Source organism: Notothenia rossii (genome assembly GCF_949606895.1).
Source record: "Notothenia rossii genome assembly, chromosome: 7".
Taxonomy (NCBI): Eukaryota; Metazoa; Chordata; class Actinopteri; order Perciformes; family Nototheniidae; genus Notothenia; species Notothenia rossii.
Genome location: NC_136905.1, coordinates 55014125 through 55027396, shown reverse-complemented (window position 1 = coordinate 55027396; position 13272 = coordinate 55014125). Strand labels below are relative to the sequence as shown.

General features: G+C 37.6%; 1 protein-coding gene and 1 long non-coding RNA gene across 3 annotated transcripts; both read right to left on the bottom strand.

The window, feature by feature from the left end:
- Window positions 1-706: 706 nt before the first annotated feature.
- Window positions 707-3223, bottom strand: LOC307013791. The gene is made up of 2 exons (XR_013801068.1): window positions 2814-3223; window positions 707-840 (listed from the first exon to the last, which is right to left on the bottom strand). It is a non-coding gene; the product is annotated as an uncharacterized lncRNA (long non-coding RNA).
- Window positions 3224-4279: 1056 nt separating this feature from the next.
- On the bottom strand, window positions 4280-12021 carry LOC307013068 (protein tyrosine phosphatase type IVA 2-like). Of its 2 annotated transcripts, none has more exons than XM_079640297.1 (8): window positions 11873-12021; window positions 10640-10774; window positions 10442-10558; window positions 8590-9244; window positions 8400-8492; window positions 7296-7426; window positions 5116-5190; window positions 4280-5000 (listed from the first exon to the last, which is right to left on the bottom strand). In XM_079640297.1, exons 4-8 carry the CDS (start codon window positions 8683-8685, stop codon window positions 4889-4891), a joined length of 507 nt encoding a protein of 168 aa, XP_079496423.1. In that variant the 5' UTR covers window positions 8686-9244; window positions 10442-10558; window positions 10640-10774; window positions 11873-12021; the 3' UTR covers window positions 4280-4888. The 2 variants fall into 2 exon arrangements, with proteins under 2 accessions (XP_079496423.1, XP_079496424.1); XM_079640298.1 differs by having other exon boundaries at window positions 10470-10558.
- Window positions 12022-13272: the final 1251 nt, after the last annotated feature.

The window sequence follows — 13272 nt, the reverse complement described above, 5'->3', positions numbered from 1 at the left end:
TAACAGTGCCTTGGTTAAAGAGCCTGTTGCTGTTTATTTATAGCTTTGAATTCTTTCAAACCAATATTATCTTCTTAAACTTGTATAGTAGTCAGGAGCATCACTTTCTAATGTTTATTGATATATTTAGAGGGAGGGGATCTAAAGGAATGCTTCAAAATTCAGATTAGATTAATTTCTACCATTTTCTTAAATTCATGGTAGTTTCAGTAATCCCATGGTAATTGAGGACACAAGTTATCTAAATGACTAATGTCATCTTTATGGCTTTCAGAAAGGACAGGAGACCGACAGGTGACTATCAAAGGACTAGCAGCAGCAGCAGCAGCAGCAGCAGCATGATGATGATGATGATGTTAAATGTGTTGTTTTAGGAACATCCATTGCAAATACATGGAATTCAATAAACATTGAATAGCATATCATGCAGTTTGTCTGTGCCTTTTCCTCCGTGTTGTCCTGGTTTGCTGTGCTGCCTCCTCGTCGCCACCATGGTTTGCTGTGCTGCCTGGGGTTGCTCAAATCGCTCTGAGAAAGGAGTACGAATGTACGGCTTCCCCACTGACACAGAGCGGAGGAAAAAATGGCTGGCACAAGTCAGCAGGAGCAATTTCATGACCAACAGCAAAAAAATATGTGAGGTTAGGTTATTGTATACAAACACTGCATTTGCACTTTTTCACAAAACAAAAACCACACCATTGGGAAAGCTTAATGTTTTGTTTAATACAAAAAAACAGGGAAAGGCTTGAAAAACACTGAGAGTTGAGACTCAGGGTGCAGGGTGAGGGTCTCAGTGCAGGTATTCAGGCTCCATTGAATCCCCCTCTGGTTCTTGTGCTGAAAGAGGGAGTAACAGACAGGAGAAAGGGTTATACACACCTATATAACACACCTATTGGATGGGAAATTGCCTTGGGGAGATAAGGTGTGGTCTTTGTTCCCAACTGAAGTTATGGAACTTTATTATTTGTGAGTTTAACAAAGTATGACAAATGGCCTCAGTAACAGATGTGATATGAATTTCTATAAAGTTGTCTCACATTCTTGGTCATATTTTATATACAGTATATACTGAGTATAACATGTCCAGTAAGTATAAAGTGTTTCCTAATACTGTGTATTCAACCACTATGGTATAGTGCAGAGGTGCCCAGTACGTCGACCGCGGTCGGGGGCAATGCTGGTAGATCGCGAGTCATTCATAAAAAAAATCCAGCTCCGTTAAAATAGACAAAACAGCTTTTGATTCCTCCTCCCTTGGCCTCCCTGCCACTTAATTCAGGAGTTTACTTGATTGACAGAAAAAGCGACCTATTGCTTTCCAGTCTGTTAACCCAGAATGCAAAGCGATACAAAATCAGTCAAGTGCCGGGAGAGACAAACAACAAAATGAGTGCGGGAACGAGCAAAAAGCTAAAGACATACCACTTCCACACAGAATGGGAGGGAGAATCTTTTTTTGTGATGTCACATTCAAAGGTTATTTGCCTTATTTGTAAAGCAAGCGTCGCTCTGCCAAAGAAAGGTAACGTGGAGAGGCATTATCGGAGTGTTCACAAGGCATATGACAGCGACTTCCCTCCGAGTAGCGAGTTGAGAAAGAGAAAGGTCATGTATTATTGCTACACAAACATTATCTCTTAGTCTTAGTGTCGCCAACTCGTTTCTAACATGCAAGAAGACAAACAAATGCGTCTATGGTCGGTGTATTTTCTATCTTTCCAATCCAGAAGAGATCTCTCTCTCCCCCGTCTGTTTGCAAGGGGGCGGGGCAGTTTACACACACGCAGCTGCTACATGCAGCAACACACGGAGGAGATGGTGGAGAGAAGCGCTCCAAGGTGTGGTTACATGTTACCCGTCTTGAGGTGGACAATGCTTGTCACCAAAAGTGTTTAGCATGTAAGGGCGGTAACACGAGCAATTTGTCTAAACATTTAGCAAAAGTGCACCACATTCAGACGGAGGAATGCACCGGGTTCGACTGTCTTTCTAGTAGCTCTGTAGCCCCATCCACGAGTAACGTTTCCACGTCAGGTGTTATGTATGCTAGCAGCAACACACGGAGTTAACTACATTATACAAACATGGGTTAATGATTAGACTTAGTAACTGAGTTATTTATTTTTGTTAAAGTTTCAGCTATTCTGTTTACAGTTCTGTCATCACATTATTTAATACGATTTGTTAAAACATTGTTGTTTCTTTTGATGTGAAATATTATTTATTTAATTCAAATAAAAAGCAATGTTAATTTTGTTCACAATTTGTTCAGTTAATTTAATAATATATTTATTTTTGAATCAAGTATTCATCTTTATTGTCTTCATTGTTAGTTTCCACATGCCTAAAACAACCTCAAACTAAATCTAAAAGTTGATGGCTAAATAAGAGCGTTTGAGAAATTGTGCAAGGCACACAGCAGTAGTCCGAATAGTCGATTAATCGTTTCATTAATCTATAGATTAATCGATAATCAAATTAGTCGTTTGTTGCAGCCCTATTGTAGTTATCCCATGTAAAAATAAAACGTGTTATTCAGCAACCCTTGCAATTTGGGATTTTATTTTTGGTTGGTAGACCTCGGTTAGCTGGTCATTTCAAAAGTAGCTCACCAGCCAAAAAAGTGTGGGCACCCCTGGTATAGTGTATGGTACTATGGTATGGTATCCTAGCTTAATGTTATCTGTAAACGTTGCCTAAATCTACTAATTTAGGGATAATCCACTGACATCCTTTAGTACACATGTTAATTTGAATCAGATGTACTGATAAATATCCACAATATAAATCTTTAAGCTTCTTCTTACCTTTAAAAGTCCGTCACGAACGGTCTATTATGCTGCAACTCTACAGCTCTGTTAGCCTTGGCGCTAACTTCCGGGGAACGATTGAGAGGCTCCACGATCCGCCATTGCTGTAAAAAAGTGGTCCATTGGAGTGAACGGAGATGACATAACTCTCAGTCTATACGGCGCTGGTTCGTACCACCTCTCTAGCAGGAACTGAAAATGGCCAAAAGAGTTCCCGGCACTGAGTAGTCCCGGCGGTGTGAACGCGACATTATTGGTACCAACGGAACTAAAGAACCAAAGTACCAGGGAAATTCCTGCGGTGTGAATGCGGCTATAGTGTTGTCACAATTTTACAATAGACAACAAAGAAGTCCAATGAAGGCGTTTCATGTAGGGGGGGAGTGTGTGGGAGAGAAACTCCCCTAAGTTCAATTAAGGAGTTATCTGAATTTAAGGTTTGTAAAAAATATATTGCAAAGCTAATTTTTTTTAATGTATTGCCACAAACCATAACAACATGGCACAACACAACATGAAGTTGGACAAAATTAGCTTGAAATAAGTGTTTTTGGTTCTTGTGTGTATCCAACTGGTGAACTAGTTATTTGAAATGTTTCGGGATCCCATAATCTCTGTTTTGTCTTTTAGTATTTAATTGAATATGCATTAAAAAAAACAATTATGTATTTTTTGTGTGACCTGGTATTTTCATCTCATCATACGCCATTTATGCCTTTTGTGTCTCTTCCCTGTCCTAAATAAAAAATAAAACCTTTAATTGTTTTAGGTTGTGTTGGTCTGTCTTTGAACTGAGGGGTTATTATTGTTGTATTTAATTATTTTTTATTTGTGAAGCACTTTTCACTCTTTACACAAAAGTGTGTCGGAAAAATAATGCAAAAAATCTCCATGTTTTATAAACTAACAACACAGACAGACACATCTTACTTCAAAATAGTTTCTGCGACAAGCAACACTTACATTACTAAACACTTTATTTTCCATCAAGCTACTAGATGTTTTCTAGCAGACAGACATTTCACCAAGAAACACTGTCAAATCAATCAATAAATAACAAGTACAAATAAGTAAAGGGTACAGATAAAAAAGAAAACAAATCCTATACAGAAAGATGATCACAAAGACCCAACAGCAGCTTACAGACACAGCAGCTGACCTTTTAACATGTTCCTGCTTTTGTAATGTTATAAGACAGTGCCAAACACTTACAACCAACATGTTTCTGTTCTAAAGAAGCACCTATGACTAACTATGTACTTTTATAGGTACTTTGTATTGTTGATTAATACAGCATATGTCATACTTATTCGTATTCTGATCTTCTTTTAGCAAATGCATTTAATGTTGTAGGCTTTCTAACTTTATGTTATCATCTGCTGCGGAGAATCGATTTGCTCAGTGAGTGAATATTGAAATACAAAAATTATTGATGGGCAATAAACTTGCGAGCACACACTGCCAGCTATTCATTCTTTATTTGTAGTGTTGGAGCTTAGAACAAATAGCAAGCTGCATATCATTTTTAACATCACAAAAATCAAACATATTGACTACTGATACAGACATATCTATAATGTTTGATCCCAGGTTTCAATTCAAATAAAAGCAACTCTGTTTACAACAGAAACGTGAGTGTCAAATTTTGATTTATATTATTACTTTAACAGTCCCTTAAGCTTGATTTCACAGTTTAAATAAGTTTTGCTTGACTGTGGAGTTTCTCTTTAATGAGCTAAATATGTGTGTATTTGCTACATTTAAGGTGAGTTCACATACCAAAAAGCAGAAACATTTAACACCTTCTCTATAGAGGTCAATTTGTTACGTAAAATACTTTCAGACATTTGTGGTGCTTTTAATTTGGGAAAAGTGCTTTTAATAGATTTCACAAGCCTAAATGAGTCTTTACCTAATCGAGGACAGAAACGTTACAAATGAATTTCGCTAAAATGACACAACAGTGTGCAGGAATTCTCCTTTTCTCTTGTGCTACCCAAACATATCACTTTTCCATTCAACATTAGGAGTCTCAAGTGAAGCAGCAGTGAAGACGAGTGGTTTGTAGATTCCTAATGTATGCAGCAGCTCTGTCCGTTGCCATCTTTGGAGCGCAGACACAGTTTAGGTTTGTAGCTTTCCAGATACAGCAGCTGTTTGGAGTTGAACGCCCCGCGACGCTTCCTGACATCAAAAAGACATCAACTAGAGACATTAGATCTGAATGACAGCATGTGTGAGCAACTCCAGGGATGGTACATTTCAATTGAGGACAGTAGAATCAGTGTTTTGTACTCACAGTCTGATGAAGTGCACGGCGTCTTCATATTCCATCCCACACTCGATTAGAGCCAGGGCCACCAACACAGGAGCTCTGAGCACAGACACAAGAAACATAACAGATGCTTTAGCTTTTAAGATGTCAAATGTGTTCAATTCAGATAAGACAAAAGTCATGTTGTTTTCCAATAAGAAAAAGTTACCAACTGTTCTTCCCTGCATCATGTCTGCACAGCATAACCCCATTGAAGCTGTTAACACCTACAGATACTTAGGCATCACTATAGATGAAAATCTCTGCTTCAAACCACATATTGACAATCTCTTAAGGAAATTGAACTTAAAACTGGGATTATCTTTTAGAAATAAGGCCTGCTTCTCCACAAGTGCGAGGAAACGGCTTGTAGCTACCACATTTTTGCCGCTCTTGGACTACGGGAATGTTGTGTACATGACCGCCTCAGCTCACTCCCTTCATCAGCTGGACGCTGTCTACCATGGGGCTCTGAGGTTCATAACCAACTGTAATCCCCTCACACACCATTGCACGCTGTACTCTTTAGTCAACTTGACATCACTATCAGATGCGCAGATCACTGCACTGGTACAAACTCATCTATACTGCTATACACAAACAGTACAGCTATAGACTACGATCTCAAAATGACATCACTCTGTCCGTCCACTCAGTACGCGCGGTGCTTGGGAAAAAAGCCATATTATACTCTGCCCCCTCGACCTGGAACACGCTTCAGCAGGAACTTAAGCTGACCAGTTTGATACCCATCACGGATTTTAAACTCATTTAAAAAAGCTGGAAAAATCATCTGTGGGTGTTTGCACCTGCTATATCTGACTACTGTATATGGATTTCAATGACTACTTTTTTTACGATGTTGTATTTTAGTGTTGCCTCTGTGTTTAGTGTCCTGTCTGTCTGTAACTTTGTGTGGTAGTGTTACCACTGAACAGGTCTCTCTTGAAAATGAGACCTTGTGTCTCAATGAGATTTTACACCTGTATAAATAAAGGCTAAATAAAAAAATTAAAATAAAGATGCTGTAAAGAAAAGATGCCGAACTGGAGGACAGGATGATATTGCTAAACTGAAATATTTTTGAAAAGCAAATACACTTCAAAAATTGTTGAAATATTATGTAGACATTGATTTACATAATAGGGTGCACAATTTACAAAGCTCTGTAAATGGAGTGGAGCACAAAATCATCCAGCATCCAGAAGCGACGTCTTTGGAGGAATATGTGTGTGCGTGTGAGTGTGAGTGTGAGTGTGAGTGTGAGTGTGAGTGTGAGTGTGTGTGTGTGTGTGTGTGTGTGTGTGTGTGTGTGTGTGTGGGCATTATGTGTGTTTTCCCCTTAACTTTACGAAATGAAAATGATGTAAAATGTTGAAATATTACACAACGGGTGTTAAAAAATAAAAGGTTTTGCGCCGTTTTTTTTTTTTAGAAAGTTAAAAACAATTTTAACCTGGGTCCCTTTAGCCACAGATTAAAGTGACATGGCAGTTTTAAAATCAATACCCGGGGAGTTGTGCAAAATTAATACAACTTTAATGGAATTATAATGATTGTATTCTAACTGTATTTGTGTCATTGTGTTACAGTATGTACCCATTCATTGCTATTTTCACATTCATCTTGTCATTTTACTACATTCTTAGATATGTTTGTTGTTTTTACATTATCGTTCATGTTTGTTGATTTGTGAAGCCCTCTGAGACAAATGTGATTTGTGATATTGGGCTATATAAATATTTATAAATACATCTGAATTGAATTGAACTGACAATAAATGCCTGGTCAAAACAACAGTGCATATTTGGAAAAACTCACATGAAACAAAACTGACTGAAACTGGTGGACATACATTTTTATAATGCCTTAACACCTTAATAATATGGTACTAATGTCACTTTGCTGATTCTCATGCTTGTGTACTTATTTGTCTTTATTTGTATTGTATTACTAATGTCTATCTCTTTTCTATATTAATAAGTGAGAATACCCTATTATTGCATGCCTTTTTTGACCAGCTATGCCACTTTTGCTGTAACACAGTACATTTCCCCGCTTTGGGACTAATAAGCAGTTGTGATTCTGATTCATGAATTAATGGTGGCAGGATGTTAATATGTCACAACTATAACATGTCACTTCCCGTGTCCCATTGTACTCACCGTCCCAGCCCGGCCACACAGTGCACAGCCACACAGCTGCCAGGCTCGTCCCTGAACTTTGTCTGAAGCAGGCTCAGCCAATCATCAACCAGCTGGTCCGGGGGGGCGGAACCATCGTCGAATGGCCAATCCTGGAGGGGGAACAAGATGATATCTAGTTTTGTTTGTTTATCCAATCTGATGCTCTGCACTCAATGTTCCAAGAAACAGTGTTTTATTTCTACATTAAAATAAATGAAAGGAAAAACGTTACTATGGATACTTTGCCTCTTGCTTGTTGGTGAGGATTATAGTGTAAGAGATTATTATTATGCAACGTAACGGTCTGTTACAATATGCCTATGATTTTTTTTTTTTTAAGTAGGCTGAACCTAAAACTGGGAGTTGAGAAAATGTAAGTTAATGAGCTCTGAAGGACCAAAGGTTTTTGACCAGTCCCATTTGTACACGGCGCTGTGAGTGAATATTTACAAGCTCACTCTTGATCTCTTACATTTTTTGCAACATGTTTTCAAATGTCCACTTTCAGGAGGATTCTGTATTGAACACAGACAGTGGAATCACTTCCTGATTCCAGAATGTTACAGCAGTGTTCACTAGTTATCGTTTTGATAACAAAAACTCTGACTAAAAAGGTTGGTTTACAAACTTTTTCACTATATTTAAGACGGAAGAATGATGAGATGGCAACAGCAGAGCACAAACAGAGACTATATCAAAATGCAATATGGTTGGCAGAGGAAACGGGACTAAAATGTTGAAATCAAAATCTTAACAAAAATCTCTATATTTTTTTCATTGACCAAAAATAGGAAATTAAATATTATAAACTAGACTTTTTTTAATGTAGCCGTTTTGTTTCCTTTACAGTGCACACCCTATCAGGAAGACAGCAGCAGCACGATGAGCCGTCAGGAGCATTCAATAACTTACTTAAGTTAAAGTTAAAAGTGGTGACAACAGGACTTAGAGAGAAACAAACATGGCTAGATATTTTGGCTATAAAATATATATAATCTGTTTACTTAAACGATAACTATAGTTTAATCATTTACAATTGAAGCAACTTAAACTATAATAAAATGAATCTGATCCGTCACTCACCAGGACATGAATACCTTCTTGTTCCACCGGAGTCTTGTCATATGTAGCAGCACACACTCTCACCAGGGTGTTAACTCCATAATTCTTCAGATCCTGTACATAAAAACACAAAGCATGTCATGCTTGCTTCGTCCATAACTAAAATAAAAGGAAAAAAAGGATATAGGTTCATTATAAAAATGTATGTTACCTCTATAAACCTTCCCAGTTGTGCGTTGGTGGGGTTGTGCGTTATCAGGAATCTCAGGCAGTCGTAAGAGATCTCCACGGGGGCAGGGCGGTTCATTTTTACACCCTCAAAAAGGTTTATTAGTATAGAAAATAGAACTGTGCTTCAAATAATGGAGACAGACAGGAGTGATTGGATGTTTAAAATTCAAAACTTTAAAAAAAAGTGTTTTCACTAAAACATAAATTGCATTTGGTCAAAAAAACGCAAAACACACAACAAAAAAACGTATGACTTATGGGCGAGGTAAATATTCTATGCCTTACGTCGTTATAAAAATCAATTCTTGGCAAGGAAGGAAAAACTCAAATTGGCTTGGTAAACAAAAAAATATGATCTAAAAGACTGGGCAGAAGATGCTCAAAGTCCCAGGAAAAGAATGATGACAGAAAAAAGGTCTGTCCTTCCTTCCTTCCTTCCTTTCTTTCAAATATCCTATCCCATTCAGAGAAGACTTCTAGGGATCCAAATAGAAGAGGAAAGGAAGCTCAGGAAAGGAAACGAGCTGTGAAGAAACTCCTGGGATGAAGCCAAAGCCTCTCTGACTCCCCAGGACAGCTGACAGACGGAATGTTGGCTCGTCTTCATATGGGTTCAACAGGATGGCAGTAAGGACCTACGAGGACACGGAGAAGGTCATTAAGGGATCCTGACATATTGGTTTTTGCTTGTTACATTATATATTAAATTAAGTTACTTTGCCAAGGTATTTTATTACACATTTATGAACTTGAGTATCAGAACACTTCATTTATCCTGGGGGAAATCGCATTTCAATGACAATTGCTACATTTTACTACATATAAACTAACTTAATATAGACGAAAAAAGCTAATAATGACATTTGAGATGACGATCCATTAAATAATTTAATAATATTATATAGCTGACAAAATTAACACCAGAGTACCTTGTTTATACTGGGGGACATTTTATTTCAAAGTCAGTTGCTCTATTTTAGAATATAAAATATTAAGAGTAAAAAAATAAAAACAAAAAAAGATTAAGTAGGAGTATGCAAAATGCATTAAAAGTAAAAAGAAAAAAAAATTAAAGTGTGCATATTGCACTATAATGCAGTGCTTCTCAAAATGTGGTCCGCGGACCACTGGTGGTCCATGAGCGCCCCCTAGTGGTCCGTGAGTATATTGGTAACATTTCACATTTGAAATAAATAAATGAATTTAAGTTTTCCGCACTCTCGCGGGAATATCTCTGCAATGGAGCTAGCTTAACTTTCACTTTTGGTTGCATGATATAGCCCAGCGCAACCCCTTCGTCACACATGTTGTTTTGAAAATCCAAAGCGGAGGTTTGTGTCGTACTACATGCGGTATATTTTGCATACCTCTCAGTAGCCAATGATCTGTGAGTCTGTTGGCTCGGACATAAACTCCATAATAAATGTAGTCTACATTACATAAGAGGTGTAAAACCTGAGCATTTTAAATCGCATTTGAACGAAATGCTTATATAATCTGTTGTATTTGTATTGTTGATTTAATGTCTGAAAGAGGCGATATAGTCAGAGAAGGTTAAGCTGTCATTATTAGGCTGTAATTTGTTATATAATGTTGGAGTGGTAAGCAGGCCTATTGTTTCTGGATATTTGGGGAGTTAGGTGGTCCGTGAGTATTTTTTTATTGGTTAAGTGGTCCTTGGTATGAAAAAGTTTGAGAAACACTGATATAAAAGTATTGATATTACAATGTATACAGCGGTGTATTAGTATTAACATGGTTCTTTGTCCCCTACTCTCTCCAGTCCATGGACTGCTACATAAGGACACCACACCATCCTTTATGATACAAACCTGTGCACGTCAATGGCAGTGTTCGCACCTAGCTGGCTCTCCTGTTCACAATAAGCAGCAGGTGCTGGGCTTGGCAGAACTCCCCTCCGAGCCTCGCAAACGCCATACATGTGCAGCCTGAGGGGGGCAGAGTAATAATGACTGGCAGGTGTGATGTATACAGTCGTGTTAAGAGATGGGACTGTGTAAAACACTCACTGTGATGAGAGCTGAGGAGATGGTTCATGGAGCGGACACAGGAAGATGTGACGGCTCCGGGATGTAAACACACCATTGATGATGATGCTGCTTTTCGGGTCCTGGCTAACAACGGCCCGCTAGCTTTCTGCTAACCTGTAAAGACAAACATGATAATATTGCTCACTTTAGTTTGCGAACGTTATCATTGCGTGTTAATGAGAACAATTTGTCACATCATGAACCTCCCTTTTAGAAAACATATTAATAGCTCATGTCTTGCTAGCTTAGAACAACTTAATAAACTACTTGCTAAACAGTAGATGCTCGCACATGCTATCTTAATACAGGTAACATATGTAAATTATATTTTGCACCGGGGAGCTGGCGACAGTTATGTTTATACTGATTTAAGTGTGTGTGTATGTTTGTTATGTTTATATGAGATTTACAGAATGTCAGCGAACATGTCAGTGTTTTGACAGACAGTTCAAGTGGCTGTGAGTTGAGTGAGAGAGCATAGTTCTGATTGGTTGGGAGTCGGGATGGAGGGAGGTTCCTGGAGTGAGACTGGGAATGCTACGAGAGAGCTAGTGTTTGTATGAAAGTAACGAGTAACTACTAACGTCCTTGTTTTGGCATGGTTACGGCCCACAGCAACCTGTGTTCTGTGACAAATACATTGGTGGAACAAATATATCTAAAGTCTAATTGAGTTTCTGTAGCGAGACGCGACAATACAATACATCTCCTTAACTGGGCAAATTGTTATCTTAACATATAGCCAGGTAACCTTACCACCAGCTAATACCGTAATGCTCATGTTCAGACACGAATTATAAATGTTAAGGTTTGCTAGGGCAATATGCTAACCTTTAATGACAGCTAGCTAGCAGAACGTCACTGATGGCTGTTTTTCAAATATTGCACACAACATTACTGTATACACCGTTACCATAAGGGATATAAAATACTCAGACAAACCGATATAGAAACCTAACGTTAGACTTATTAGCTACGCCATCTGTCATCCGCCGCCAGACAGGTCATGTAAAACCAGGTCAACAACCATGTTCTCAGATTAAACAGAAAGCTAACACTTCCAGGCTAAAGCGTTCACCGGTTTACAATAACAGTCAAATGACAGCGGATACATCGGTGTCGTTAATACAGCTAATGTTAGTTACACAACAGCTACATGTGCTACATCGACATCAAACACATACTGTACGAATGGCAGAGCTAGCTACTTACCAAACTCAGTAGTTTAACGAAAAATCCAGACGTTTCTAATGACAGAGCAGAGTCTGCAAAGAAGACATGTTGAACAGAAATGTCGAGTTAGCAACAATGAACAACACCACTTCCGGCCGCAAGCTTTCAATAATAAAACGCTTTTTAAATGTATACAATAATCTGACTGATGACGGTTTTAATTTGTAACTCCACTTCCGGTATTGATTAGTCTAAGTGACAAAATTGAGAACAATCACTATTATGTTATGCTTTTTTTTTTTTTATTCTCTGCTGAATTTAATAACCTGGAATTGTCCAAATTTGTTTTTGTTTTTGAATACGATTAAAATATATAGTTTATATAGGATAGGTATCTATGCTGGTTAAGTGCGCCTTGAATTCTGAATAAATCGCCAACAGTGTCACCCACCCAGGGGCGTTTCCTGGACCTGGAAACATTCGGGGCTTAGCCCACAGTTCATTAGGTACATTAACCCTTGTGCCCTCCTCGAATTTCCAACCTTTCGACCCCTTCGTGGCAAAAATGTACACTCCCATAATAACTGCTATTAAATCATCATACATCAAAAAAAAATCTACTTTTTTTTAATGAATCACTTAAACAACTTATAAGTGATAGGTATATGATTGTAGGCCCCTAAATGAATTGAATGGAAACAGCAAATATCATATTTGATAAAAAATGTATACAGGTTTATATGGTGTTATGGTGAAACGTGTGATTTACACCCCTGTTAGTGATGTTGTTTTAGCAATAAGAGCTTCATTCAATGCTTTAGTGTCCTGTTCATATATAGGTTGCATATTACTGCCATTTGTGTTGAGTCATATTAGTACACAGCTAATATGAAACGAGGTATGGTTTGTGTAACACTGAGTTATTGATTATAGACAGGACACATTGTAAACCCACCATACCTTCTCAAGGCAAAAGCCCAGTAGTCTAGGGAGATATGAACCAATGTGCAGAGAAAATAAGTTTTAGATAAAGTGTACATTTTTCCTTTAACCTCTTATTTTTTTTATAAATATTTGTACTTTTTCATCTAATCCTTTATTGGACATTTTACTTTAACTTCTTATGTTTATAAAAACATATTTATTTTTATTTTATTGTATTTTTACCTTTTTATTGCAAATTCTTACTTCATATTCTTTAGTTTATATACATATTTGTATTATTTATAATTGTATCTTTTATTGAACGTTGTTTCTTTAACTCATTATGTTTATATAAGTATTTTAATGAAAACATTGTATTCATATTTTGTGTGTTGAATTCCTATGTCACGAAACCCAGGTTGACGCTTGAATAAATCACATTTATTTAGGCTTAAATATGACTACAATATATGTTTTAAAGTGCTATTGAATGTCTTCTGAGCTGAGTAGGTGAG